The sequence below is a fragment of the Girardinichthys multiradiatus genome, chromosome 2, assembly GCF_021462225.1.
Source record: "Girardinichthys multiradiatus isolate DD_20200921_A chromosome 2, DD_fGirMul_XY1, whole genome shotgun sequence".
NCBI classification, from domain to species: Eukaryota; Metazoa; Chordata; class Actinopteri; order Cyprinodontiformes; family Goodeidae; genus Girardinichthys; species Girardinichthys multiradiatus.
This window is the reverse complement of record NC_061795.1, coordinates 39,488,643-39,502,399: the sequence shown is the minus strand read 5'-3', so window position 1 is coordinate 39,502,399 and position 13,757 is coordinate 39,488,643. Positions and strand designations below refer to the sequence as shown.

The following is a 13,757-nucleotide window of genomic DNA, read 5'->3' as shown; positions in this document are numbered from 1 at the left end:
ATGTCTTAAGTCCCAAACATTAAATATGGTGGACAGAGAAAAATGATTAAAAGTCAAAACCTAACAGTTTCATAGACGTAGATGTGGGCTGCACTCTTGTTCTGCTCTTGTGATTCAGTGCTAGACAGAGCATCTGAATCTTGTTTAATCATTGAGTGAATTTGTTTACAACCCTCAGGGGTACACAGTGGTTCCAAACAGAACAACCATGCCAATGTCAATTACACCGATTTTGTGAGAGTTGATGCACAGACCAGGATGCAGCTGGATTGTGTACCAGGGTGTCTTTGACATGTGAAAGTGGGATCACTGACAAAATGTTGATGTGGGTGGGTATCGGATATCTTTTGAAGTAGAAAATCTTCAACTCAGTTTGTTAAAGGCTTTACTTAGAAAAAAACAAAATGAAATATTGATAATACAAAATAAATGAGCAAAGTCAAGAAGCACCAGCTCCCAAAACTGCTGTTGGAGTCTACCTGATGGCGAGTATGTGAGTTCCTTCGTCCCCGGCTAAAGAGGAAAATCAGAAGAGGCAAAGATGGAAAGAGGAATCCAGATGTAAAGAAAAAACAGAAAGACCCAGATTAGAACCACACCAGCTGCCCACCTAAGCTTATAGCATAAAAGCACCTTAATTGCACCCAGTGCTGGGATCAAACCCACAAAATTGAACAATGTGATCTGAAAAGGACCAGGCAGGACATGGACCACTAGAGAGAGGTAGTGAGAGGGCCGGAGGAGAGAGGCAGCACACCTTTTTAGCCAGGCATCCGCCCCCTTGCTGCCATATATATCTTGCTGTTTTCACTGGCCTGTGTTCCCGCTCTGGCTGAGATGGGGAGAAAATCTCTGCCAGAGAAGGTCAGACGTGCCAGCCCAGCAGGGAACCCGGGGAGCTGGCGGACACAAATATTTAGCTCTTCAACTGCTGTTGCTCCCCTCCGGCGACCCTTCAAATCTATCAGTGCCACCGTGCATCCCAGACGCAGACCGCCAGTGCTCACTGACTCATGCTGACGGCTTCCAGAATCCATCTTAGCAGAAATCTGTTGTTGGTTAACAATAAATCAAAGCTAAGATGCTTTGGGGGAACCCACCAAAATGGTCAGAAAGCCAGAGTGGAAAATAAAAAAACAGACTAGGAGGAGAATAAAAGCCACCCAGCAGATGTTAAATCTGTACCTTGATAAATGACTCCAAATTTCCATTAAATAGCTTAACATTGAAACAAGAGCGGGGTCTAAGCCGGCGGGGGCCTGTGAGGGTTTTGAACAGCCCATTGGGATGTCTACTGTAGAATACAAGAAATGCATTAGAATAAACAACTCAGTGTTCATTTTAATGGGCTTTCACATTCTGTGCCATTTCTCCAAACCTGTTCATGTCTTCCAAAACCTTCAATTAAAGTGTAAGCTAAATAATCTTTAATAATCTTCTACTCCACGTCACTGACCGGTTAATAAAAACGTCTTTCAACTCTTGACTTTTTCCACAAGATATCACAGGCCACAGTGAAATGTCAGACTTCCTGGGAGCATAATATTTGTCAGCATCCATCTCATGACAGACTCTGCTGGAAGCAGCCTCTGCTGAGCTGTGAGGACATGCATGTTGGTGTGAGAGACATTATGCAGTTTGGCTTCTTGTGGCCTGTAGGATCCCAGGTTTTTCAGGTTTTCAACTCAGCTGTTCATTCATAGGAACAAATCTGCAAGGACCTGGAGGACTTTTAAATACCATACCATTTAAAATCATATTATATCATCAAAAATAATCTGTGGCATTACAGTGTCTTGAGGAGGTATTTAAACCATTTGAACTTTTTTGTTATTTTGTCGTGTTACAACCTCAAACTTACAGTGTGTTTTATTGGAATTTTAAGTGATAGACCAACACAAAATAGGTCTAGACTTTGACTGGGCCTTTATGACTCATACAAATCTAAACCATCAGATTCAAACCATTAAACCTCAGCTCTGGCTGTATTTTTAAGGGGCATCAGCCTACAGTTAGGTTAACCTATGCCCTGGTCTCAAATCTTTTGCAACCTGTGTGGTTTTTTCTTCCATTATTGCCCTGTATTTAGCTCCAGCTTCCATCAGCTCACCCATCCGTCTTCTTATGAACCTGGCCTACCTTCTCCGTTTCTACTGGTTAAAAGGAACCCCACAGCATGATGCTGCCACTGCCATGTTTTACCATAAGGGTGTTTTTCCAGGGTTATTATGTGCAATGTTAGTTTTCTGCAACATATAGCATTTTACATGTTGGCAAATAGCTCCGTTTTGGTCTCATTTGACCACGGCACCTTCTTCGACGTGTTTAGCTCCACTACAGGACTGCGAACATGTCTTGTTGTGGATGTCTCACTATTAACAATGGATTTCTTCTTGCCACGCTTCCATAAAAGGCAGATTAATAGAGTGCATGACCCCTGGGAAAACACTTTCCCACCTGAGCTTTGGGATCTCTGCTGCTCCTCAAGAGTTACCATGGACTGTTTGCATGTCAGTTTAGGTGGATGATCATGTCTTATTTGGGTGTATCTCAGTAAATGGGGCTAAATAAAAATCCGTAACACATTTTTGAGTTTTTTCTGTACAAAAAACTCAGTGCTAAAATAAAAGTGCTTTTCCTTATATTTTTCCTTTTCCTTATATTATATGCTTATTTGAGCTAGTTGATCCCATAAAGTGCCAGTAAAATACATTAAAGTTTGTGGTCATAATGCAACAAAGTGTGGAAGACTTTCGAAAGACACTGTATATGTTATCCATAAAGGACACAACAATGCTGAAAAATACATTGTACTAGATTACAAATAGTGTTATTCTTTATTATCTGGGCTTTAGTTCATTATTTTTCTCAGTACTGATTATTCTGATTATAAAATGCCCGCTAAAACATTTTTACTATGTAAATTAAAAACATCTAAGTCATTTAAGTTGTTAAATATAAAGTTGTCTTCATGGCTTTTGAATCCACATTCTGTTAACAGAATGTGGATTCCATCATCCTTACACTGAACAGCTGAAACACCTCACACAAGCTTTGAAAGTGTTAGGTCTGAAGACTGAATCTGCACTCTACATGAGCGGTGGCAGATGTGTTTGCATGTGGCAGTGTGTGTGTGTTTTACCTTGTGGTCATGTAGTCAGCTCGGTGGCCTGCAGCAAAAGGGGAGAAAAACAGAGAAGACAGATAAAGTTGGAGTTGGTGGACATGCCAGGACCTGTCTCGGGTGTCCCAGTGGTGAAATGTGCATACGGTTAGTGAAGCATTTGAAGCCTGCCATCTGTCTACAACTGTTGGCCCCTTCAGCAGCAAAAACGAAACCCCATCGCTGGACCACGTTTGCACGTATGCACTCACATGAACGCTCCAGCTGACAGCCAAAACAAAGATGCTTTAGCTACATTACAAGTACCAGAGATTAAACTGCCATGGCATGCAAACTTAATCCTTTTTTGACTATACAAACCTACAAGGTTTGACTAATTAAATAAGATCAAGAAAAACCAACATTAAAAACCTGGAGATATTTCAAATTTTTGATGTTATGAACATCATAAAACCTGCAGCCGTGTTTGAGTTACTCATACTTTAGCTCATAGACAACAGGCTGATAAAGTAGCATCAGAAACAGCAGGGTATTCTCTTTATTGTTAAGTTACGGCTTCGCTGCTCATTAAGTGGGCAATTTTATAGAGACCACCAGGAGTGAAGGTCACCACAGGGACTGACAGTTACTGACTGAGATCCCTCCAAAGGAGAACAATGAGAGCTCGCTGCAATGAGGGCTAGTCGTTTAATACATGGCAGTCTGTTAAATGGGGAGTAAGTCATTAAGTTCGATAATATGAATTCAAAATCCCCTTTAGTTGTGGCATAGTCGGCTACAACCCAGGTAATTATCAACAGGTCTTTCCAAGAGTGGGGGAAACACTGTAAAATGAAGGAGATGTGCCAGAGTAAAGACTAAAATTTCTTGACAGATAACATAAAATCCAACATGCAAATAAAAGTGCCTAGCAATAATATTCACACCCTTTAAACCTTTTCACATGTTCTCATGTTACAACGACTGCTATGTGTTTTACAGGTGATAAATCAACACAAAGTATAATAATAGTTATGCAAAATTGAGCGTAATTGTGAAGTGGAATGAAAATGCTAAAAATGTGAAAAGTGTGGGATCCATTCTTCATATTCAGTCCCTCTGAGTAAATACTTTGTAAAACCACTTTTTGTTGTAATTATAGCTGTAGTTCTTTTGGGTTATGCATCCACCAACTTTGTGCATCCGTAGACTGAGTTGTTTACCCAATGTTCTTTGAAAATAATTCAAGATAAGTCAGATTCGATGGAGAGTATAAAAGCATAAATTTTCAAGTCTTACCACCAGCTGGGTTTGGGTCTGGACTTTGACTGGGCCATTCAAACACATGAATATGCTTTAATCTAAAGCTTTTCGCTAGACCTCTGGCTTCATGTTTATTGCTTTTTGTCCTGTTAGAGGTTGAATGTCCTCCCCATTCTCAACTCTTTTACAGCCACTAACAGTTTTTTTTCCAGCTTTGTCTTATATTTAGCTCCATCCATGTTACCATCTTCTCTGACTAGTTTCCCTGTCCTTAATAACAAAAAAGCATTCCCACAATATGCTGCTGCCTTCATCATGTTTCCCAGTGGGAATGGTGTGTTCAGGGCTATCTCCAGTGCTAGTTTTCCGCAACATTTTGCTCAATCCTAAAGGGTTACATTTAGGTTTCATCTGACCAGAGCATCTTCTGTTTGGTGTATCCCCAACATAGTTTATGCCAACCTGAAAATATGACTTCTTATGGCTTTCTTTCTTTCAACAGTAACTTTCTTCTCTCCACTCTTCCATAAAGGCCAGATTTGTGAAGCACACGACTACAAATTGTCCTTTCAACAGCCCCATCTGAGCTGTAGCTCTCTGCAGCTCCTCCAGAACTTCAACCCTGACCCGCCCCGTTTTTCTTTGGTCTTCATAATGTTGTCTGATCTAACCTCTGAGGCCTTCACCGATCAGGTATATTTGATTAGATTACACATATACACTATGTACTAATTAGGTGACGTCTGAAGGCAACTGGATAGATTTTACCTGGGGGAATCTTAGTAGAAAGGGCTGAATACATACATACACAGTTGTTTTACCTTCTCCTTCACAGTTGTGTCAGTCTATCAAATAAAATCCTGATGAAATAAACATAACTTCGTGGTAGTAATGTGACAGAATGCCACAAGGCTAAAGAGGTAGGAACACCATTTCAATGCAATGCGTTTGTCAAACTGTTAAGGGCTAATGAATCCAAGAGAAACACTGGAGGAAGGTCAATAAGAAATACAGGGTGAGAATAAACACAGGGGGAGACCAAGCAAAAATACTATGACTGTACCATCGCCGAGTGTCCTCTTCAGCAAATCGTGTTTGGCCTGCAGTTTGGAGATGAGATTACTGCCTTCCAGAAACTCGCGGAATTTCTGTGGAAAATTGAGAGTAATTACTCGGACATCCCGAGTGCCAGCCAGAGAGCAAGCTCTCAAGACAGCAATCAATGCTAAGGTAGCCAAGGGCAGAGGACACACAGAAAGCCTTTTTAAGGCTTCTATCAGAGCATGTCCATATTCGACCAGTCCAAGAGAGATAGTTTGCTTTACAAACTGCAGATGTTTTGGAAGAGTTAACCCTCTGCCATGCCAAATGATAATTGCATAATTGCATTTTTTTTTACTACAAATCAGCACAAGGCTGAATAAACCCCCTTTTCCATTGGCTCGAATTTGGCGAGTTCCACTCCACTCAGCCCATTTTGCAACTGTTTTCATTACTGGCTTTTCTGGCCCGTTACTGGCTTTCTTGACACCTCCTTGATAGCAGGTCCGATCGAGGCTGAGGCGGGCCAAATGTGAAAAAGTAAAAAAAAACAAACAAAAACAAAAAAACCTCAAGAGTATAAAAAACATTAAGGGTCACAATAGCCGGAGCGGGTCAAATCGAAAGTAGTGGTGGTGGTTCGAAATCACTGTAGGAAGATATGTTGTGTGACAGTGAGTGTTTATTTTACTTTGCCTGTTTGTACTTAAAACCTATCTAATCTAATAGCGGCAGTGTACGACGCTGACAGCTGGAGGTTCAAGCCAAATCTCCAGCATCAATGAGTCAATGGAAACACAACAGCTTTATTGCTGAGTAGAGTGGAGCCGTGCGATGTTCCAACCGTGAATGGAAGAGATGCAATAAGAGCTTTGACTCTTATAAAATATGTTATAAAGGCTATAATAAAATAAGGATATGTTTTTTAATTTCTTTTCAAAATAAGCCAAAAAACTCACCATGAAGTAGAACTGCTCTGTTTCCTGCTGGTTGGCCCTTCTCTTAGCGATGCTGGGCTTGCTGAGGTACGTCTCAGAAACAGTGGACTTGACTGATTCTGTGGAGCGGCTGTGGTGGAAGCACTCGGACACGTCATAGTCTTCAATGGTCACCATATCCTGGATGGTAGTCAAAGTGGCCTCTGATGTCTTTTTGACCTGTTGAATAGCAGATGAAGCTATGATCAAAGTTAAAAAAAGAAAACCAGTTTAAAAGCTTGATGTCATCTTTTCACCATCATGGTGTCACCATTCCCCCATTTTCCTCCCTCTCTCCACCCACTCTCCACCTCATGCCACTAAAATATTCAGGTGCTTTCTGACAAGACGTACAATCTTTAAAAACTGCAGGCTGTTGAACATGACTTCGAGCCAAAGCAATCAGCTAGCATGCACTCAGAGGGGCTGGAGGTGAACGGTGCTGGCTGGAGATGGTACATTCACTTGCAGCCTTCAAAGATTCATTTCCATAACCGCCTCTAGCCTGTCAACAATGCTTCTCCGGAAGCATATAAATATCAGGGTTTGGCCAAGCGTACCCTTCTCCATTCACTACAAAAGATGTTCAAGCTGGCCGAGAGCTGCAGGCCATGACTGGGTCTATTATGTGGAGACATATGATTATAAAGGATGGGACAAACAAAGAAAGAGTGAAAATGCATCTGTAAAAGAACAACAAAGCGCTAAATTTGATAAATGAAACTGCATTTTCTAATTGTTTTGTAGTTATGGTTATTGTATTTTTATGCATCTAGTTGTAATAATAATAATAATAATAATAATACTATTAATAATAATAAAAACACGTGCAATTTAGATTGTTAAAATTATTAAAAGGATATAAAGTATTGATACAGGAGCCATACAGAATTATAAGGAATTATAAGCGTCTGGATACAGCTATTTATTGGCTAACAACTTCTGGGAATGATGTGTAAAACATTTTCTGCTGTTCCATATAATATGATCAACAAACAGATAATTGGCATACAGGGCAATGTAAGATGGCATTTATGTAATTAATAACTTCAAGGATATACCCTGTATATAAATAAACCATGGAAAAGGAGTGGCACATATGAGAATGAGTTATTGATGCAGAAAAGCTGCAGAGGAAAAGAGGTCTGGAGGACGCAGAAAAAATAACAACTACCTCTCTTGAAAAATCCAGGAAAATACTTCTTTGACCACTTGATAGAGACATATCCTGGCAGAAAACAAAGGGTTGTGACTATATTAGTTCTGTTTGCTGCACAGATTAAAGGGACCCTGATTAATTATTGGGGGAAACTCCCAATAATTCTTAATGATCCCAGCAACCTCCAACACAAAGAAAACATGCCCATTCTTCAGGTATTAATCTTATCTGACCTTGGCGGTATTGAAAGGAGAAGGTGGATTGGGGATGTAAATGGTTGGATTTAATCAGACAGAGGAATTTTAGCTTGTTTCTTACAGGCAGTTTGACCTTTAAGTCAGACTGTGTTCAAAAGAGAAGAAAATACCTAAAATACAAGATGGCTTTTTATGTTCCTGTGATGGATTACAGTGCTGAAACAAGTGTTTAAGCACACAATGTGGACGTAGTTTCAATGGTATCCAACATGTCATTAGGCTAAAACAAAATACAGGTTGGAACATGAGTAATAACAGCATGCAAGGAAGGAAGATAGGGAGGAATGAGATGGAGGACTCTACAACCTTAGAAAAAGTTTCCTGACAGGTCCTTAGAAAAGGTAATTTGTTGAGACATACAGTTGCTAGTTAGACACTCTGAATATGTTTGGGATACCTCTCCCACCAGCGAACCCCATCCCAGGTGGCCCCTTCGGAGTAGAGAGGCCCAGCTGTCATTATGAGGACAGGAGCCATGCATGCGAGAGAATGTCTCCCAGTGAAAAAGCTGTTGAGTTTATCCATTATTCAGTGGATGAATAGTTTCCAATGTTCACTGCTGGGCTCAATTACAACAGAGCTCATGGGGACACTCGCAGGATATGCCCATCATCAGGCCCTGCAGCTGTATAACAGACCTACACAAAGCCCCACGGGTGGAGTCATGTTTATTTTTCTGTGTTAAACTATTTCTAAAAGCTCAATATCAACATTTCAGCATCAGTATTATTGATGTGCGATGTATTTCAAATCTTCATTCTGCAAGCCAAAAGTAACTTTTGCAATGTCAAAATCCAAAATACTTCCAGTTTTGACGTTTTAAATAAGTGTGACGCTGCAGGTCAGAAAGAACCCATCAGTTAACAGTTATTTCAGCATCTATCAACACATCTCTGCAGCCAGACAGCAGTCCAGTAGCTTTCAACAGACCCTGCAGTAAGTGTGTAATCTGCTGTTCATCAAGCTATGAGCACAGACGGACACCAGCTTTGATATGTCTCCCTGAAATTTATCTGGAGAAAAACAAACACTCCCTGCAGAAGAGATGGTATGACATTGCCGGGACTTGGTGTGAAAAATCCTAAGAATAAAAGCTCAGTCAGCTTGTGTTTTTGCTATGAGGACACCAGGCACCAGTGGAACATCAGCCTGTGTGAATTTTGGGTCACAGAAAGGTAAATGAAATGTAAATTGGATGATTATTTAATCTAAAATAAAGCAAAGAGGTGTACTGAGGAACTGCGAACAACTTTGTCTAATTGGGATTTTAACAGTGAACTCGCTCCAGCTGGGTCGACATCCAGGTTCAGACTTCCGATTTTACACTCTACCCACCAATGAATACAGAGTAAATTTTTCGGCATGTTTTCTTTGAGAGATTCAGAAGTGCTTTGAGGATGCAGCTGCACTTCTATGAAGCTCTGCCCTGTAGCTTTTCCTGTCCAAATAACGACAGACTCTCTTTTGCGTTTGACAGTGGAGCACACAGGTCTCCACCGTGCTTTGAAAGTTCATTTTTCAAGGATAAATCTTGTACACCATGCCCAGGAAAAGAGGCCATCTGGTGACCGTAACATGAGGCTGCAGTGCCCTCAGATTCTCACCCACCAGGACATCCGCTTCAGTGAGGCAAGCAGACAAGGACACGAAGCAAACAGGGAATCGTCAGCTTCCACACCTACATATGTTGAGGGGTGGGGGGTATGAAACTGTAACCGGGTTAATACTGATTATTTACTCTTTTAATTATTGGCAAACAGTGTCAAGTAAAAACCCAAATGTTAACCAGTTTACATACTCTGGGTTCACAAAGAATAGTTGTTTTATTGACTACCTATACATTGTTCAAATGAGCTGTTTGACAGGTGGCGTTAACTTTTTTACATGATGAAAATTGACTAAGTGCAACGTATCCTGGCAGCAGTAATATGCAGTTTATTTGGGAGTGAACAAAAAATGTTAACTGTTATTTCAGGGGCAAACTTCTTCATGCAGAAGAGTCACAATAAGCAAAATCCTGATGACCACTGGCAAACAACATTTTCCTGCAGGAAAATGCCTTATAGATCTACGTTTTCTAGCTTATCCCCTGCTATCTCCTAGCATAATTTCTCCTTATGAATGACGGACAAGCAACCAAACATCTAGAAGATGTAAAAAGAAAAAACAGGAGCATTTATCCGTGTGTTTCAGACACTGTGTGAAGTTCTTCTTTTCTGGACAACTTTTGCTAATCATTGCTCACTGGGAATGTCCCACGAGATGATCAAGTATAAGGGTGTTCATCAGTGCACTTTGCACCAGGACACCCTAGGCAGGAGGTCGATGATCGACTTTGTTGTCGTGTTGACAGACCTTTGGCCACATGTTTTGGAGACTCGGGTGAAGAGACACCTGGTGATGAGTTGGATCCGCTGGAAGAGGAGAAAGCTGGACAGACTTGGCAGGCCCAAGCGCATAGTGAGGCTATGCTGCGAACGTCTGGCGGAGCCCTCGGGCAGGAAGCTTTGACCAGATGGTTGGAGACATAGAGTCAGAGTGGACCATGTTCTCCGCGTCTTTTGTCGATGCTGCTGCCCGTAGCTGTGGCCGTAAGGTCTGCGGTACCAGTCGCGGCGGCAATCCACAAACCTGGTGGTGGACACCGGCAGTAAGGGACGCTGTCAAGCTGAAGGAGCAATCCTATCAGCTGTGGTTGGCTTGTGGGACTCTTGAGGCACCTGACAGGTACCGTGAGGCCAAGCGTGCCGCTTCCTGGGCTGTGGCAGAGGCAAAAACTCGGGCCTGGGAGGAGTTCGGTGAGGCCATGGAGAAGGACTACCGGTTGGCCTCAAAGCAATTCTGGCCAACCGTCTGGCGCCTCAGGAGGGGAAAACAGTGCTTTGCCAACAATGTTTACAGTTGGGGTGGGGAGCTGCTGACCTTGACTGGGGACATTATCGGGTGGTGGAAGGAGTACTTCGAGGATCTCCTCAATCCTGCCATCATGCACTCCCTGGTGCAAGCAGAGGCCGGGGACTCAGGGTTGGACTCTTTGATCACCCAGGCTGAAGTTACCAAGGTGGTTAAAAAGCTCCACGGTGGCAGGGCTCAAGGGGTGGATGAGATCCGCCCTTTGTACCTCAAGCATCTGGATGTTGTGGAGCTGTCATGGTTGACACACCTCTTCAACATTGTGTGGCGGTTGGGGACAGTGCCTCTGGACTGGAAGGCTGGGGTGGGGGTCCCCCTTCATAAGAAGGGTGATCGGAGGGTGTGTTCCAACTATAGGGGGATCACACTCCTCAGCCCCCTGGTAAGACCTATGCCAGGGTATTGGAGAGGAGTCTGGCCAATAGTTTCAGGCTTCATGAGGAGCAGTGTGGTTTTCGTCCCAGCCATTGAACACTGCACCAGCTCTACACCATCTGCAGGGTACTCAAGGGTTCATGGGAGTTTGCCCAACCGGTCCACATGTGTTTTGTGGACCTGGAGAAAGCATTTGACTGTGTCCCTCATGGTGCCCAGTGGGAGTTGCTCCAGGAGTATGGAGTCGGGGGGCCTTTATTAGGGGCCATCCAGTCAGGCAGGGCTGCCCTTTGTCACCGGTACTGTTCATAACATTTATGGACAGGACTTCTAGGCGCAGCCAAGGGCCGGAGGGGGTCTGGTTTGGGAACCAGTGGATTTCATCTCTTCTTTTTGCAGATGACGTAGTCCTGCTGGCCCCCTCTAGCCAAGACCTACAGCATGCATTGGGGCGGTTCGCAGCCGAGTGTGAAGCGGCTGGGATGAAGATCAGCTCCTCCAAGTACGAGGTCATGGTTCTAGACCGGTTAAAGGTGTCTTGTCCTCTTCAGGTTGGAAGGGAGTTCCTACTTCAAGTGGAGGAGTTCAATTATGTCAGGGCCTTGTTCATGAGTGAGGGAAGAATGGAGCGGGCAATAGACAGACAGATCGGTGCGGCTGCTGCAGTAATGGGGACGCTGTGCTGGTCCGTTGTGGTGAAGAGAGAGCTGAGCCGAAAAGCGCAGCTCTCGAATTACCGGTCGGTCATCGTTCCTACTCTCAGCTATGGCCATGAACTTTGGGTCATGGATGAAAGAACGAGATCCCAGATACAGGCGGCTGAAATGAGCTTCCACCGTAGGGTGGCCGGGCACTCCCTTAGAGATAGGGTGAGGAGCTCGGCCATCCAGGAGGAGCTCGGAGTAGAGCCGCTGCTCCTCCACATCGAGAGGAGCCAGATGAGGTGGCTCGGGCATCTATACCGGATGCCTCCTGGACGCCTCCCTCGTGAGGTGTTCCAGGCACGTCCCACCGGGAGGAGGCCCAGGGGACGACCCAGGACACGCTGGAGGGACTATGTCTCTCAGCTGCCCTGCGAACACCTTGGGATCCCCCCGGAGGAGCTGGAGGAGGTGTCTGGTGAGAGGGAAGTCTAGGTGTCTCTACTGAGTCTGTTGCCCCCCGCAACCTGGTCCCGGATGAAGCAGAAGACAACGAGACAAGTACGAGTACGAGTGCTTAATCACATTATGGAGCATTTAACTGGTAAAGCATAACAGGCTTGTCATTGAGTAAAAAAATCGAGGGGATTTATGTTTGAAAGTATTTAAACCTTTTAAACTTTTCAAATCTTGTCACACTACAACCACAAACTGTCAGGATCTGGGTTTGTGTTTTTGTGCTTGCTACATCTGCTCATTCTCAGGTGGTGCTGGAACTCTCAGGTGTGCTGGGTGACAGGTGCGCCTTATTCCACTGATTGCCAGGAGGAGTACTTAAGCAAGAGGCTGCCAGCATTTCAATGCGAGAGTGTTTTACCACAGTGGTACAAACTCTAGCCACACTCCAAGTTATGCTTCGTACTTCGACCTCGTTTAACTTTGTTTTTTGCTCCTCTGCAGATTTTGAAAGTCTAAGCTTTGGATCTATGTCACTGAGTTTTCTGGACTATGTTTCTGAAAGTTACTCTGGATGATCAAGCCTGTCTTCGTTCTGAGGATTCCTATCCTGTGACTCTACCTTCGTTTGGATTCGCATCAAACTGGCAGCTTCCTGTCCTCTTCGTCTCCTGAGCCAAGCCACAAGTGTCCATCCTCCAACGTAAGCCACCGCACATCGAACTTGTTTACAGTAACCTGAGCTCCACAGAACAGCACCAAGTGAACTCTCTACGGATATACCTGCTTAAGACCTGGATCCTGAATCTCAATCCCCATGGCGACCTGACCACCATAACTCAGTAAGCCGATCTCAGTATCAAGATAACTATTTGCTCTTAGTTTTGTTTTTCCCTCCGTTACCCATACTCATCCATTCTCTTCACTTCTCTCCTTACAGTGAGATATTTCGTCCGTTCCGTACCTGACTATATCTTCAATAAACAACCTTTATTTTACTTCCTCCTCCTGAGTGTTCTCTGTATGTGGGTCCGAGCTATTTCGAACATAATGACACAAACATTTATTTTATCAATTTTTTATGTGACAGTCCAAAACAAAGTAACACATGAAAAATGATACATAGCTCTAAACGTCTTTTACCAATCTAAAAGTTGTCCTGTAAATAGATTTTCCCTCCTGAGCTGTGGACCTCTGCAACTCCTCCAGAGTTACCATGGGGCTCTGAGGTGCTAATTTGATTAATGCTCTTCATGCCAAGCCTCTCACTTTAGGTGGATGTTCTTGGAAGGTTTACAGTTGTGCTATGCTAATCATTTTTGGATGATAATTGAACAGTGCTTTATGATATGTTCAAAGGTTGGCATACAGTTTTAAACAATAATCTTGCTTTAAACTCATTCAAAAAGTAACTAAATAGGTGACCTAAAAGGAATTGGCTGCAGTAAAACTTTACTCAGGGGTATCCAAGTAAAGGGGTCTGAAAACAAATGTACTGCACAGTCTTTAAGTCTCTAATTGTAAAAGACTGAGAAACGATACATCTCACTTTATGTTTTTATCTACCATATT

The 13,757-nt window shown here is 43.2% G+C and overlaps 1 protein-coding gene across 4 annotated transcripts in view; it reads right to left on the bottom strand.

The window, feature by feature from the left end:
• The window catches only part of srgap1a (SLIT-ROBO Rho GTPase activating protein 1a), a 114,551-nt gene that overhangs the window by 25,799 nt on the left and 74,995 nt on the right, over window positions 1-13,757 (bottom strand). For 3 of the 4 annotated variants that reach the window (XM_047391667.1, XM_047391695.1, XM_047391685.1), the window contains exons 9-12: window positions 6,367-6,564; window positions 5,430-5,514; window positions 3,143-3,170; window positions 1,186-1,294 (exon numbers count right to left, since the gene is read on the bottom strand). In XM_047391667.1, coding sequence (XP_047247623.1) covers window positions 1,186-1,294; window positions 3,143-3,170; window positions 5,430-5,514; window positions 6,367-6,564 — 420 coding nt within the window. Of the gene's footprint in view, window positions 1-479; window positions 514-1,185; window positions 1,295-3,142; window positions 3,171-5,429; window positions 5,515-6,366; window positions 6,565-13,757 lie in introns of all 4 variants that reach the window. The other variant, XM_047391677.1, reaches the window with a different exon arrangement.